Source organism: Trachinotus anak, unplaced genomic scaffold (genome assembly GCF_046630095.1).
Source record: "Trachinotus anak isolate AG129_WGS33_773 ecotype Australia unplaced genomic scaffold, CSIRO_AGI_Tana_v1 ptg000013l, whole genome shotgun sequence".
Lineage (NCBI taxonomy): Eukaryota > Metazoa > Chordata > Actinopteri > Carangiformes > Carangidae > Trachinotus > Trachinotus anak.
The window spans coordinates 28,309,752-28,326,006 of NW_027273864.1; the positions used below are offsets into that span (position 1 = coordinate 28,309,752).

General features: G+C 38.0%; 3 protein-coding genes and 1 long non-coding RNA gene across 5 annotated transcripts in view; 1 reads left to right on the top strand and 3 right to left on the bottom strand.

The window, feature by feature from the left end:
- Positions 1–16,255, top strand: part of LOC139630596 (uncharacterized) — a 71,715-nt gene that overhangs the window by 28,707 nt on the left and 26,753 nt on the right. The window lies entirely within an intron of this gene.
- LOC139630592 (odorant receptor 131-2-like) lies at positions 1,579–4,681 on the bottom strand. The gene is made up of 2 exons (XM_071494200.1): positions 3,540–4,681; positions 1,579–3,373 (listed from the first exon to the last, which is right to left on the bottom strand). The coding sequence occupies exons 1-2, from the start codon at positions 3,690–3,692 to the stop codon at positions 2,576–2,578; spliced, it is 951 nt and encodes a 316-aa protein (XP_071350301.1). The 5' UTR covers positions 3,693–4,681; the 3' UTR covers positions 1,579–2,575.
- Positions 8,590–11,387, bottom strand: LOC139631108 (odorant receptor 131-2-like). The gene is made up of 2 exons (XM_071495074.1): positions 11,187–11,387; positions 8,590–11,044 (listed from the first exon to the last, which is right to left on the bottom strand). The coding sequence occupies exons 1-2, from the start codon at positions 11,385–11,387 to the stop codon at positions 10,235–10,237; spliced, it is 1,011 nt and encodes a 336-aa protein (XP_071351175.1). The 3' UTR covers positions 8,590–10,234.
- LOC139631107 (odorant receptor 131-2-like) lies at positions 14,562–15,715 on the bottom strand. The gene is made up of 2 exons (XM_071495073.1): positions 15,515–15,715; positions 14,562–15,371 (listed from the first exon to the last, which is right to left on the bottom strand). Exons 1-2 carry the CDS (start codon positions 15,713–15,715, stop codon positions 14,562–14,564), a joined length of 1,011 nt encoding a protein of 336 aa, XP_071351174.1.

Sequence of the window (16,255 nt, forward strand, 5' to 3'; positions counted from 1 at the left end):
CAAATGGTGAGACAACCTGAACAAGTGGTCAGGGTGAACTGGGAACATCTGATGACACACATCACTGGGCAGTCTAGGGACATGATCCTGCATTTTGGATGCAACCCCTAGGAGTTGTGGTTGATCCAAGAACCCACTGGTGGACAGTAGTGGTGAGGCAAATTGCAGCAGGCCAAAAGGGCTGCGGCTGCAGCTGTGGGTTCGGCTGCAGTTGCAGACATAAAAACCAAGGTGTGGAAGGAGTTTGGTGAGGCCTTTTGGTTGGCCTCAGGGAGGGTCTGGCAAACCATCTGGCATCTCAGGAAGGGGGAAGCAGGGCCTAGCCCAGGAGGCAGGAGGCAGAGTTTGAAGTCTCATCCATATCCCTGTCAGAGGTCACTGAGGTAGTCAAGAAGCTCCTTTGTGGCAAGGTCCCATGAGATTCTGTCTGAGATGCTGAAAGTTCTGGACATTGTAGGGCTGTCTTGGCTGACATGCCTCTTCAAGGTTGCATGGAGACTGGGGACAGTGCCTGTGACTGGAAGATTGGGATGGTAGTTCCCATTTTCAAAAAATGGGACCAGAGGATGTGCTCAAATAATTGGGGTATCGCACTTCTCTGCCTCCTCTCTGCCTCCTCTCTGCCCATGCCAGGGCGCTGGAAAAGAGGTCCTTGACTGATTGATGAGCCAACACTGGGTGTGTGTTGACTGGTGTAAGCTACACTTGGATCCAGGAGGATCCAAGGCTATCAAGGGGTCATGGGAGATTGCCTATCCAGTCTACATGTGCTTTGTGGACTTGGAGAAGCCCTATGACCAGGTCTTTTCTCACTGCTATTTGCAGATGATGAGGTTCTGTGGGCTTTATCTGGCCGTGACCTTCAGTCTCTCTGAGACTACCTCCAGTATTTAGGCAAAACTCAAACTCATGCTGTGGAGCTCACATTGTTTAATGATAACTGATTCATTTAGTGAAAGGAAACATTTTCAAAGTGGCTTGATATGACTCACCTCTAACTATAACTGTGACAGGGAAGTAACAGACATGTCCAAAGACCTTGCAGTAAAACAATAAAGTGAGGAGTATAAGATGTAATTTTTGCAAAACAGTGAAGGAAGTTGCATTATGTGTATGTTTTGTTATGATCAGTAACTTTGCTGAGCTGACGAAGGAAACCAGACATGTAAAAAAATTAAAAAAAATCTTGTGGAAAATCACTAATTTAAATGTTCTGAGTTTGCTGCACACATTATATTTATGCAGTGACTGAAGGGAACAGGTTTAAGTACAATAGCGTTACACAGTTTGACCACAGTTTTTGTGCACCAGACATTTAAAGTCTAATTTCAAGCTTGTTCAAAATAATGCAGTCCAACACAACAACACAAACTGCAGCTTTAAAAAGTGCCTACAAAAATTAATTTAAGCTTTGCAAATAAATTCTCTATTTCAGACTATGGTATGAGATTATTTTGATTTTCAGGTGTTCCTTATATTATGTCCACCCTGTCGTACATTTCACTGTATTCAAATTACTTATCCTTTCAGAGTCATTTCAACATTGTATTTATGTGATGTTTATTGAGGTACAGAGTATAGAGATCATTATCAAATAAAATACTCTGTGTCAGTATAGGAAATCATCCTCTATAGTGTAATCAGAACAGCAGAAAATGTGTTTGCTGAGGCCAGATGGACTGTGAAGTGCAGGAAAAATTATGTGTATTAATATTCTCTTTCAACTGCTAATTCTTGTTTAATTGGTAGCACATTCATTGTTTGTGTTTTTCTATTTGAGTCTTTTAGGATCACGTCTGACTGTCCAACAGTTCAGATGGGGTCTTTTTTTCTGAAAGGCAGATTTCGGATGATTTTGCATGAAATCATTTGGATCAGTTTCAAAATTTTGGATCCTTGGAGATTTCTGGTCCACATATCATGTTAGTAAAATAATTATTCTGTTGCAGTTTAAAGTCCCACGCCATCTGTCAGAATGTACTTATTATTGTTCCTTCGCTTCAGTGTTTGAGCTGCACTGTGCAGAATGATTTATGTACACATTACAAGGAAGTTTTCACATTCATCAATTACTGTGGAAACAAATCATGGTCCAATATGCAACTTACACAAGTAAGAGTTGAAAAACTGAAGTCTCCAGGTCACAACACTGAGAATGAACTTTCCAGTGAAGTAGGAAACATCTTGCGTTCACCAGTTAAACATTTTCATACTCAAAGATTTAATTAGGACAAGATTTAATTTTAAGAATTTCTAACATCATTAACATGTCATCATCATAACATTATAACACAGTCATTGAGAATTTATTGTGGAAAGGCCAAATCATACACAAATTGTTATTCTAAGGAGAGAATTTGTATGTTTTAGAACATCTCCTTAGGGGAACTCAGTAATAAGAATGAAAATGAATTCCTTCTTTATCTGTTTAAAGAGCAAAACCAAGGAGAAGATTGTAGAGTTTATATCACTGTCACTGGCTTGATGTCTCTGCTAGTATTTAATCTGTTTAAAAAATGTCTTTTCTATTAATATGGAACAGTTAAAACATAGAAGGTGCAGCTCAAACCAGACTTTATAATGGCCTCCTCAATATTTTTTGTGGATGAGTGTTAGCACTTGAACAGAACAGATATCTTTTCAGGTAGTTCCTGAAAGTTTTGTCTCGTAGCCCATAAACAACTGGACTGATGAGTCGAGGCAGAACCTGAACAAATATTGAGATAGCGAAGCGAATGGCCAGTACTCCTTTTGGGAACAAGTATGTCAGACCTTCTATCATAAGATGAAAAACATAGGTAAGCATACACAACAACAGCTGGAAGCCGTGGAGGAGAACAGTGTTCCTTGCTTTCTTGGCATCTGTAGTAGCTGCTTGTGCAGCGAAAAGGATCCTGAAGTACGTATATAAAAGAGTGAGCCAAACAATGATCAAGAACACAGTGTTGCATATATCTCTCTTCTCTTTGAGATAAGGGCTTCTGAAAATGTTTTCTCTAAGGCAGAAAACTCTGGAATGAAAGAAGTCCATAGATTCTGTGGCCAAGGCAACGAATAAATCTGGTAGGATTGAAAGTGTGCTTAGCACCCATATCAGGCCAATCACAATGTACGTTTTCTTGACTGTACAGATCTGTGTGTGGCGGAGGGGGAAGCAAATGGCGATGTAACACTCTACTGCCATAACAGCCAGTGTTAGAGGATTGTTTAGATTTGCCAATATAGCAATCATTAGCAAAATTATACATAGAGAGACATTTAGAGTGAACACGATGTAACTCAGGACTTGGATGAGGGTGAATATGGTCAGCAGGATTATATCATTGATTACCAGATGGATGTACAGGATGTAGCGTGGGTTCATATTAAAAACCTGTAGGGATGGACAAAATTGATTAGGAAATACAAAGAAAAGGATCAGATTATATGAGAAAATATCACAGTAATATTGTGTGGGGCTAAATGTATGAAATGAATTTACACTTGTTACACTTATGCATACATTGAAATTCATTCCTAGACATAGACAAGATTCAGACCTGATGTTTTTTGAACGTGTGTACCAGGGTACTGTTGACATAGTTAATGGAGATGGAGAGAACCACAGTAATCACATTCTTGACTATGGCTGTTTGTAAGGTGTCCCGATAGACAGGCGTTGTGAAATTTCTGCCAGTGTTTGAAAGGCTCATGAGTGTACTGACCAGATCCTCCTAAGCTGTTTCACCAAAGACAATTGTAGGTTACATTAGAAGAGAAGAGAATAGAGTATTATTTATCAGCAGTCATACCATAAACACCAAATACCTGTTCAAGAAAATGACACTTTCATGGATGTGCAGTTAATTTCTCACTGAAATTTTGACACATAATTTCTGTACTCATGCATCGTGTTCCTGTTACAGAGCATAGTATTTTTCCTTTATAAGCTGAGTAGTGGATTCTTAAACATGGCCATTTATTGCCTGACATAAAAACAGAAAAGCTCAACTCAAGTGAATTACAAAATAAAATACTAAAAAGCCAAGCCTACAACTTTTCAGTAATGCACTCAAAATCTGCTGAATAGATAACAGCAATTAAGGAAATAATGACATCAACAATGCTATGCTGTTTCAGTTTCAGGGTCCTGGTGTTGCTCCTGTTGGTTCACTATCACACTATCATTGTTTACTGTGATGCTTAAATATAACAGAGCCATTGTTAGCCACACCTGTGCATTTCCTGCTATCACAAAACAAAAAGTCTGCTGTGAAGAGGGCTTGTGGTAAACTTTTTTGTTTGTCAGATTTGATATAAATCTCTGAATTTTTCAAGTCAAGCATTTTGAGTTGTCACAGCAGAAAAAAACTCTGCTGCTTTAAGTGTGCCAGTAAGTCCCAGTGAGCCTGCATGCACAAAACCAGCAGCCTGAAACGAAACAGCCAAATAAAAAGCAGCTATTAATTACACTACTGCTTTTCCTGCTATAACATGTAAAAATTTGCTGTTGTTGATGAAGTACCAAAACAAACACACTTCAAAATAATTGAGTTTAAAAAGGTCTGAGCACATAGTTTATAACATTGATGCTAACAAAGTTCAAACCATGTTAATGAGGAACATTATAACATTATTATCTTGAATATCACTTAATTATGAAGTCAAGAGCATCTGTCTAAAATTGCACTGTACTGAATGAGCCACACACAAAATAATAGTCAAACAAAAATAAGCAATGATTAATATATTCTGTCTTTACACAGAGATACACAGAAAGAATTGACACTCACCTTAGTATTAGTCATATACGGCCACCATACAGTTTGTCTGATGTCTTTGAAATAACCTAATATATAGTAATTAAGGCAAATGTCATGGGATCATAGGCAGTAATGCATATGGTGTGTGTGTGTGTGTGTGTGTGTGTGTCATCCAGGTATTATTCATGCCATGGGGTCCCTATAATGTAAATCATTAAATGTTAAGGTGAAGACATGTTTTAAGTTTAGGTTAAGGTTCATTTAAAGATAGGTTTAGGTTAGCGTAAGGAAATTAACGCAAGTCATGTAAGTCACTATACATAATAGTAAGTCACTATAATGTCCTCTGAAGTTATGGGGACATAGAGTAAATTTGTTTACACATTCACATTGTGGGAAATTCCTTTTAACATAAATCATGAAATGAACTTTAAGTTCAGGGTAAGGTTTGGTTTAAGTTAAGATGTTAACAAATTTTTAATTGTGATGCACTGAAAATCAGCCAGATAAAAATTTTTGGATGAACCGATTGATCGGCAGGTGACCGGAACCAGCAATCGGCCGGTCAGTCTAAGATATTCTGATTTTATGCCAGTCAGATGCACTCCACATGTTAACTAACATTGCACAACATCAGTAGCACACGTGCACACACGTAGGTTAACCTGCGAGCTCTACAACATGTCAGCTGCATGGAAATTCTTCAGCGTGTATGAAGAAGACAACAATTTTTCAATTTGCAGTACCTGCAAGGCCAAAGTAGGGCGTGAAGGGACAACTCCAAAAACTTTTGGCACAACGAATCTGATAAGACACTTACAACACCATCACCCAGCTGAGTATGCTAAGTTTGCTGAAGCTAGCAATGGCCAAGAACAGCAAGCTAAAACTAGTACTGACCCATCTACAAGTCAGCAACCTCTGATAGCTTTTTTCAGCAATGAAAAGAATAAAGCCATTACCAGAAAAATAATGGAATTCATTGCTCTGGATGACCAGCCGTTTTCAGTGGTTGAAAGTCTAGTTTTCAGAAATCTGATACAATATCTGAGCCCAAAATATGTAATACCAAGTAGATGGTATTTCTCAGATGTTGCGTTAAAAGAATTGTTTAATCTCATATCAAACCACACATGCAGCATTTTACATGCCAATTTCCAAAACGGCAATCAGTTTGCAACTGACATCTGGACTGTGGTTATCTTTGTGTGTACTGTAAAGTAGTTAGAAAAAATTTAATCAGAATCGGCCAAAATTGGTATTGGCAGGTCAAACACTATGAAAAATTGGAATTCGGAATTGGCCCAGAAAATTGCAATAAGTGCATGCAATAAAAATGGGAAAAATTGTTTAGTTTTTTTTCTTAAATAGAGCCAAACTATTTGTATTTCATTCCATTTATTGCAAAATGCTTATATCACCACTGTATCATGTACTGTACAGGTGCTGGTCATATAATTAGAATATCATGAAAAAGTTGACTTATTTCAGTAATTCCATTCAAAAAGTGAAACTTGTATAATGTATACATTCATTCCACACAGACTGATATATTTCAAGTGTTTGTTTCTTTTAATTTTGATGATTATAACTGACAACTAATGAAAACCACAAATTCAGTTTCTCAGAAAATTATAATATTGTGAAAAGGTTCAATATTGAAGACACCTGGTGCCACACTCTAATCAGCTAATTAACTCAAAACACCTGCAAAGGCCTTTAAATGGTCTCTCAGTCTAGTTCTGTAGCTACACAATCATGGGGAAGACTGCTGACTTGACAGTTGTCCAAAAGATGACACAAGGAGGGCAAGACACAAAAGGTCATTGCTAAAGAGGCTGGCTGTTCACAGGGCTCTGTGTCCAAGCACATTAATAGAGAGGCGAAGGGAAGGAAAAGATGTGGTAGAAAAAAGTGTACAAGCAATAGGGATAACCGCACCCTGGAGAGGATTGTGAAACAAAACCCATTCAAAAATATGGGGGAGATTCACAAAGAGTGGACTGCAGCTGGAGTCAGCGCTTCAAGAACCACCACGCACAGATGAATGCAAGACATGGGTTTCAGCTGTCGCATTCCTTGTGTCAAGCCACTCTTGAACAAAGAAGCGTCTCGTCTGGGCTAAAGACAAAAAGGACTGGACTGCTGCTGAGTGGTCCAAAGTTATGTTCTCTGATGAAAGTAAATTTTGCATTTCCTTCGGAAATCAAGGTCCCAGAGTCTGGAGGAAGAGAGGAGAGGCACAGAATCCATGTTGCTTGAGGTCCAGTGTAAAGTTTCCACAGTCAGTGATGGTTTGGGTGCCATGCCATCTGCTGGTGTTGGTCCACTATGTTTTCTGAGGTCCAAGGTCAACGCAGCCGTCTACCAAGAAGTTTTAGAGCACTTCATGCTTCCTGCTGCTGACCAACTTTATGGAGATGCAGATTTCATTTTCCAACAGGACTTGGCACCTGCACACAGTGCCAAAGCTACCAGTACCTGGTTTAAGGACCATGGTATCCCTGTTCTTAATTGGCCAGCAAACTCGCCTGACCTTAACCCCATAGAAAATCTATGGGGTATTGTGAAGAGGAAGATGCGATACGCCAGACCCAACAACGCAGAAGAGCTGAAGGCCACTATCAGAGCAACCTGGGCTCTCATAACACCTGAGCAGTGCCACAGACTGATCGACTCCATGCCACGCTGCATTGCTGCAGTAATTCAGGCAAACGGAGCCCCAACCAAGTATTGAGTGCTGTACATGCTCATACTTTTCATGTTCATACTTTTTCAGTTGGCCAACATTTCTAAAAATCCTTTTTTTTTTTTTTTTTTTTTTTTTTTTGTATTGGTCTTAAGTAATATTCTAATTTTCTGAGATACTGAATTTGGGATTTTCATTAGTTGTCAGTTATAATCATCAAAATTAAAAGAAATAAACATTTGAAATATATCAGTCTGTGTGTAATGAATGAATATAATATACAAGTTTCACTTTTTGAATGGAATTACTGAAATAAATCAACTTTCATGATATTCTAATTATATGATCAGCACCTGTATATATGCTGTTTAATATATACCATTCCAGTGTAAGATAATACACTTAATTAAGTCTTTCCACTTATTACTTACTTGTACATTCACGAGTATTGAACGCCCCCCTCCTTGTAAACTTATTTCCCTGTTCCAGAATTGTGAGCCAAATGAGGCAACCAAGAATATAAAGCTGGGTAATATGGCAACAAAATAAATAAATAATAATTTTTCAAATTTGGTGATGATTTGAAATTTCTGTAGATTCTCTTGCACACACGCAAAAAGAGTGTAACATGAAACAGCTATAGTTTTTCAAATAAACAAAATATCTGCACCACCTGCCAATTATGCGTATTAAAAAAAATAATACAGGCTGTCCCATACAGCTTTGGACTCTCACTACCAGATGTTTTAATTAGGTACAGCTGCTCCATGGGGCACAGGCCTGCACCCTATGTGTAAAGACAACATCAACATGATATATTTTTTCAAGTCTTTCAAAGTTGAGTTTGTGGCTGAGCAATAGAAACCATTGATAAATGGGTTGCCCATTTTGCACCACACAGATCCTTGTGCCCTCTCCCTGCATTTTGGGAGGCCCTGGTGCCCCTCATGGATTTCTGCTCAATATCTCCTCCCCCATTGACTGAGGGACAACTATGCGGCTTCCTCTGGTGACTAACCCATAGCCCTCTGAGAGCTCCCCTCTGTGGTGGTAGTAGTCTCTTCTTGAGGGGTGTAGGTGACTAGCTCTGCTCATCCGTTCCTAACCAGCTTTACTACTACTTGTAGTTCGCTGGTAGTGAGTGTGGCCCTCCTGCTCTCATCCAGCTTCTGCCGGGATGCAGATAAAAGGCTCGTGATGGAGTTCACATAGCAGCAGACCTCAGCCTCTGTGTCGCTGTCCATGGTGGTGATGCCAACCAGGTGCCAAAGATTGCTCCTCAGGCTAATAACATTCAATGAGTCAGCGAGGAGAATGCACCTGGTAAAACACTGGTGGTGGGCTCCAGCAGTCACCACCATGGACAGCGACACAGAGGCTGATGTCTGCTGCTATGTGAACTCCATTATGAGCATTTTATCTGCATCCGGGCGGACGCTGGATGAGTTCAGGAGGGCCAAACTCACTGACAGCGAACTACAAGTAGTAGTAAAGCTGGTACTGGGTCCATAGACAATTACATTGTCCATGGAGACCTCCACCCTGTCAAGGTATGACAGTATCTCATGCACTTTCCTCTGGAAAATTTCTGGTGCAATGTTAATGCGAAATGGCAGGCATTTAAATCAAAATCTGCCAAATGGTGTGATGAATGTCACTAGCAAGCTGCTTGTTGCTGTGCAAAGGGATCTGCCAAAACCCTCTGGATGCATCAAGGGAGGAGAAGACTTTGGCCCCTGCTAGTTTTCTCAGACTTTCTTGAGAGTGGAGAGCAAGTATCTCTCTCTTTTCACTAGCTTGTTCACCCTCTTCATGTCAATGCAGATGCGCACTTTGCCTTTTGCGTTCATGACTGGCACCATCAGACTGCACCAGTCAGCTGGTTGTGTGACCCTTTCAGTCACACCCTGAGACCTCCATCCTTTTAGTTCCTCCCTAACTTTGGGTATTATGGGCAATGGTACTCTGGAAACTGTCGTCACTGCTTGGGCTCTTGACCTTGGCTGAGGTGAAACCTACATTAGTTGACTGACTTAAAGAAAAAGTCAGTGACCTAAATGGGTCAGCAGTTGACCAATCAACTTGCCTGACATACTTTTTTCTGGCCTTGGGCCATTGACATATTGAACTCTGCTCAGTCTGAAGAACACAAAATGTGTAATTGTCCAGTCTGTAATGTAAATGTAAAATGAAAAATTATTTTTTTTTAATAGGGGCAGTCTTTGAACATGACTTGTATGTCATTCTATTTATTGAAAAGTCTTATACTAAGATAAGATATACCATTCCAATGTAGAATAAGTAGAGACAGAAATGATTAGATGAATAGGTGATTCTGCATCAGAAGCCTGCAGCATGCAGACAGTGATGCATGTTTAAATTGTTAAAAAATCTAATTATGTAACATATGGAGATTTTTAAAATTGATAATTCAATGAATTCAATACTTGTATTTAATTCCATTTATTACAAAATGTCTATTTCACCACTGTATCATATACTGTATGTATGCTGTTAAAGATAAACCATTCCAGTGTAGAGTCTTAAAATAACAAAATTATGTGTGGTTTGGAAGAATTTCATAATTGATAGTTCAGTGAATTTGTAAATTGTATTGCTTGTGGTGCTTAATATAGTACAGTGGCAGTATCTGAATTTGTCAAACCACAATTTTGTGTGCTGGGTGTGCACTAGTGTCCTTTTAAAATGAGAAGTTAGAATGTACTTGTTCTTAGTTCATTCACAACTGGAAATGCTTTGTTTAAAATGTATGTATCTTGTTGTTTATCTAGTACAGCAACATTCATTTCACTGTAGTCCAGGGTTTGATGCTTGGTCTCACTGTACACTGCAGATACTTTTTCAAGTGTTGTCTAAATGTCTTGTCTCGTAGCCCATAGACTATAGGACTGATAAACCTGGGGAGGATCTGTATGATGACATAACAAACAAAGATTGCATGTATATAATATGTAGGGAACCAGTACAATAGAGCTTTTTTTACCAGAGGAGCTACATAGGTTAGCATACACAACAGTAGCTGAAAGCCATGAAGCAGGATTGTATTCCTGGCCTTCTTTGCATTTCCAACTCCGGATTTAGCCTCTTTAGCTGTTTTAGCAGCAAAGAAGATCTTGAAGTATGTTAAGAAGAGAGTGAGCCAAACACCGATTAGGTAAATTATGTAGGAAACATCCCTCTTTTTTAAACTTACAGGGTGTCGGAACAAGTTATCCCTCTCACAGAAAATTGTGGAATAAAATAACTGTACAGGCTGTGTTGCCACAATAATAAACACATCTGGCAAGGTCGAGAGTGCACTCATGGCCCAAATCCAGGCAATCAGAGTGTATGTTCTTTTGATGGTGCAGAACTCAGCGTGTCGTAGTGGTAAACAAATAGCAATGTAACACTCTACTGCCATGACAGCTAAATTTAAAGGAGTGTTGAGGGTGGTGAAGACAGCAAAGGTAATGATGACGCAACAGAAGGAAGTATTAATTTTGTAGAAGACATAACTAAAGACAAACAGGCTGATTGTTGTAGTAAGCTGGATCATATCATTCAAGACCAGGTGGATGAAAAGGACGTAACGAGGATTCACATAAAATATCTGAAAGGGAGGAGAAGAAAAGAAAGGAATCAATTAATCTTGTTTGTTACTCAAAACATCCATGTCTTTCATCTATTAAAATAATCACATATCAATCATAATTATGATAATGACAATAGACTAAATAAGAAAAGATTCTGACCTGGTGTTTTCTGAAGGTATGAATCAGTGTGCCATTGATATAGTTGATGGTCAGGCCAAGAGCCACAACAATCACATTTTTGGCTACAGCTGTGCTGAAAGAGTCTCGATAGCTCAGACCACTTGACACATTATAGTTAAAAGATGAGGAATTCATGGAGACAATTTGAGGATCCTGTGAGCCTCTGTTACAGGGGAACATTTAAAAGTACTTCAGTGTCATGTTGAAACATGTATTGCAAATTTAAATTTTAAACTCATGTGCTCATCTTTGCAACGAAGCAATTACAATTACAAGAACATCTCTGTCAACCATTCAAGGAATTATCTACAGGGAATAAAGTAAACATCTAAAACCATCTAAAATAAACTAATCTTTACTCTTTACAGTGAAAGTATTCTTCCCTAAAATCCAAAAACAGTTTAAAATATTTTAATGTTAGGTGAAAATTTGTATTGCAACTTTAAACTTTTCTTGTGTTATTATTTGTATCAAAACAATTTTTAAAGATATGGGGATTACAGACATTTAACTTGTTTTTATTTTCAGATGGCTTTGCTTTTGTTAAAAGAAATTATGTTTAACATCTAACATTGTTGAATTGTAGTAGAGATATGATTAAAAAAAAAGTAATCAATGTTATAGAAGAAGTGAAAACAGACAGACAAAAAATAAAGATAATGCACTAATACCATCTGATAACATCAAAAACTTTCCTACCTCAGATAGTGATCTGCAGTCTGCATTTTCATCAGACATGAAATGAATCTAAAGTCAGTCTGATGACTTTATATTAAGGAGGACAAGTCCTTACTGCAGAATGTCAGCGATGATGTCATTGTGATATTCAGCTGTGTATGAGAGGGCATGGCTTGTTGGTAATAATAAAAAAATTACCTTCGACTTATTACTTACCTGTGCATACACTAGTATTGAAAGTCCCCCTCTTTGTCAACTTGTTTCCCTGTCGCAGAATTGTGAGCCAAAAGAAACAACCAAGAATATAAAGCTGGGTAATATAGCAACAAAATAAATACAAATAATAATAATTCTTCTTCTTAAGCTTGGTGATGATTTGCAATTTCTGTAGATTCTCTTGCACACATGAAAAAATGGTATAACATGAAACTGTATAAAACTATATAGTAGTTTTTAAGGTTGTTAAAAATAAATGAATAAATATATTTTTATATAAATATCTGCACCACAGGGCAACCCGATAGCCGAGTGGTTAGGCTGGTACAGATGCTCTTAGCAGACCAGTTGCTGGTTTGACTCCTGACCAGCCCGACTCTTTCCTGCATGTCATTCCCCCTTTCTCTGCCCCTTTCCTGTCACTCTCGACTGTCCTATTGAATAATAAAACCACAAAATGCCCAAAAAACATCTTTTAAAAAAATAGAAATATCTGCATCTCCTGCCAAGCTGTCATAATTATGCATGTTAAAAAAATTATATGGGTTGTCCCATACAACTTTTGACTGTCACTACCAGATGTTTTAATTAGGTACAGCTGCTCCACGGGGCACAGGCCTGCACCCAATAAGTAAAGACAACATCAACAGGATATCTTCATTCAAGTCTGTTAACTTTAAAAGTTGAGTTTGTGGCTGAGAAATATAAACCATTGATATATGGGTGGCCCATTCTGCTTTAAATAAATGCATTGCTGCTTAGAACTGAGGATCTGCCAATTAAGTTATGAAATAATACAAGGAGGTGTCCTGCTGGCTGAAATGTGTGAGAAATTAAGCAAATGGTGTAAGGACAGAGTGCAGTCTTGGTTACAACAATACAACTCCAAAGGTATATGGCAGGGATTAAAAGCCATCAAAGACTAAAAAAGGCAGACTCCCACCACGATGAGTGCAGACGTATCTCTGGCAGAAGATCTGAACTTATTCTAGCTCATCTGAATTTGAATTTACACCGAATGCACCAAATGTTACTGACCACGGTCGTAGCTGCGCCTGGTCTTATGATGCATGTTGAGATAAATACCAGGGAAACAGTGATTGTTGCTGCAGATCATTCAGCTTGGTCTTTGCTGCTTCATCTTGGGTTGCAGCAGCCTTGATAATTTGCTTGCCTGCCACAGTGATATTAAATATTGGCTGTTACGAATTTTTTTTTAATTCAATAATGACAAGTTTGTGGCTGATGGAACTGGGCTTGTGTATGACGTTCTTTTGCGGTACAAAGTACTCATTAAACATTTTCAAGAGCAGATCATAGCATTCTCACTCTCTCATAGGAATTGTGAATGATTTAATTAAATTTTTTGCCTCTTATCCCGTTGCGGAGATCATTGTGCTCACTTGGACAGTGCTCTCCTCCTCCTTCACCTTCAACACTGTGTGGTAATGCAGAAACCGTTGCTGTCAGGTCGGCCATTCCCCTGGTTTGTCAAAGCTGAAGCACTCCAATGGTTTGAAATTTGGCATTTTACCTTAGTGCGTGTCTCTTCTCCGTGTGGACCACTTCTGACATCCTTGACAGCATGTCACATGTCAGTCACTGACACAATTGGCAAAAAATTGGTAAACAGTGTTTGCAAGTGCCAAAGCTGATTATGAGTCAAAGACTACCATCACCAGAGAAATGCCATATATTCACAATCCATCTGTAATGCCCATTATCAAGCATGTCTGTGACAGCTCACTTAGAGATACAGCTCTTATCTTTTGCATTTTGAATGTGAAGATTGGAAATATCATTGTGGATAATAAGCAGCCAAATGCCCCAGAGCACCAATGGATATGGAGAGTATTGGCTTGCAATTACTTACATATTTTTATATTTTCAATGCAACACACTTTAAACAGTCTCGTAAATTAGCTAGCTAGCTTAAAACAAAAAACGTGGAATTTTCAGTCCGTGATGTAAATGTAAAATGAAAAAACATTTTCTTTTTAATAGAGGCAGTCTCCAAACATTACATGTATGTCATTCCATTTATTGCAAAATCCTTATATCACCACTGAATCATATACTATATATAATGTATAAGATATACCATTCCAATGTAGAATAAGTAGAGACATAAATAATTAGATGAATAGGTGATTCTGCATCAGAAGCCTGCGGCATGCAAACAGTGGTGCTTGTGTAAATTGTTAAAATAACAAATTATGTGTGGTTTGGAAGAATTTCATAATTGATAGTTCAGTGAATTTGTAGATTGTATTGCTTGTGGTGCTTAATATAGTACAGGGGCAGTATCTGAATTTGTCAAACCACAATGTTGTGTACTGAGTGTGCACTAATGTCCTTTTACAGTGAAAACTCAGAATGTATTTGTTCTTAGTTCACTCACAACTGGAAATGCGTTGTTTAAAATGTATGTATCTTGTTGTTTATCTAGTACAGCAACATTCATTTCACTGTAGTCCAGGGTTTGATGCTTGGTCTCACTGTACACAGCAGATACTTTTTCAAGTGTTGTCTAAATGTCTTGTCTCGTAGCCCATAGACTATAGGACTGATAAACCTGGGGAGGATCTGTATGATGATATAACAAACAAAGACTACATGTACATAATGTTTAGGGAACCAGTACAATAGAGCCTTTATTACCACATGGGCTACATAGGTTAGCATACACAACAGTAGCTGAAAGCCATGAAGCAGGATTGTATTCCTGGCCTTCTTTGCATTTCCAACTCCGGATTTAGCCTCTTTAGCTGTTTTAGCAGCAAAGAAGATCTTGAAGTATGTTAAGAAGAGAGTGAGCCAAACACCGATTAGGTAAATTATGTAGGAAACATCCCTCTTTTTTAAACTTACAGGGTGTCGGAACAAGTTATCCCTCTCACAGAAAATTGTGGAATAAAATAACTGTACAGGCTGTGTTGCCACAATAATAAACACATCTGGCAAGGTCGAGAGTGCACTCATGGCCCAAATCCAGGCAATCAGAGTGTATGTTCTTTTGATGGTGCAGAACTCAGCGTGTCGTAGTGGTAAACAAATAGCAATGTAACACTCTACTGCCATGACAGCTAAATTTAAAGGAGTGTTGAGGGTGGTGAAGACAGCAAAGGTAATGATGACGCAACAGAAGAAGGTATTAATTTTGTAGAAGACATAACTAAAGACAAACAGGCTGATTGTTGTAGTAAGCTGGATCATATCATTCAAGACCAGGTGGATGAAAAGGACGTAACGAGGATTCACATAAAATATCTGAAAGGGAGGAGAAGAAAAGAAAGGAATCAATTAATCTTGTTTGTTACTCAAAACATCCATGTCTTTCATCTATTAATAATGATCACATATCAATAATAATTATGATAATTATAATAAACTCAATAAGAAAAGATTCTGACCTGGTGTTTTCTGAAGGTATGAATCAGTGTGCCATTGATATAGTTGATGGTCAGGCCAAGAGCCACAACAATCACATTTTTAGCTACAGCTGTGCTGAAAGAGTCTCGATAGCTCAGACCACTTGACACATTATAGTTATAAGATGAGGAATTCATGGAGACAATTTGAGGATCCTGTGAGCCTCTGTTACAGGGGAACATTTAAAAGTACTTCAGTGTCATGTTAAAACATGTATTGCAAATTTAAACTTTTCTCATCTTTGTAACAAAACAATTACAATTACAAGAACATCTCTGTCAACTATTCAAGGAATTATCTTCAGGGAAGTATCCATGTAAAATCAACTCATCTTTACTTTTTACAGTGAAAGTATTCATCCCTTAAAATCCAAAAACAGTTTTATATTTTCATACAATATATGGTATCTATACAGTATGTTGACCCTGGACCCTACACGCCACTGTATCACAGGGCTACAGTATATTTATATAACTATATTTGCACAGTCCTTGAATATACATTAACATTGATAACATGCTCTACTTTTTATCTCCTAAATTGAGCATATTTCAAATACAATTCAACAACTGTTACATGGTTAACAATTTATTTTATCAACAGAAAAACTGTTCATGTAATCAGAAAAAAAAAATTGTTGGTAATTCCTATATTTTTCAAAAATGAAAAAACTTTTTATAATGACTGCTGTGAAAGTAAACATCACTGAACAAGTGCTGTGG

Coding starts and splice junctions, on each gene's coding strand:
- LOC139630592 (XM_071494200.1), bottom strand. CDS start 3,692: ATGAGCCTTTCAAACACTGGCAGAAATTTCACAACGCCTGTCTATCGG. Junction 3,374..3,539: donor ACACGTTCAAAAAACATCAG/GTCTGAATCTTG, acceptor CCATCCCTACAG/GTTTTTAATATGAACCCACG.
- LOC139631108 (XM_071495074.1), bottom strand. CDS start 11,387: ATGTTCCCCTGTAACAGAGGCTCACAGGATCCTCAAATTGTCTCCATG. Junction 11,045..11,186: donor ATACCTTCAGAAAACACCAG/GTCAGAATCTTT, acceptor CCTCCCTTTCAG/ATATTTTATGTGAATCCTCG.
- LOC139631107 (XM_071495073.1), bottom strand. CDS start 15,715: ATGTTCCCCTGTAACAGAGGCTCACAGGATCCTCAAATTGTCTCCATG. Junction 15,372..15,514: donor ATACCTTCAGAAAACACCAG/GTCAGAATCTTT, acceptor CCTCCCTTTCAG/ATATTTTATGTGAATCCTCG.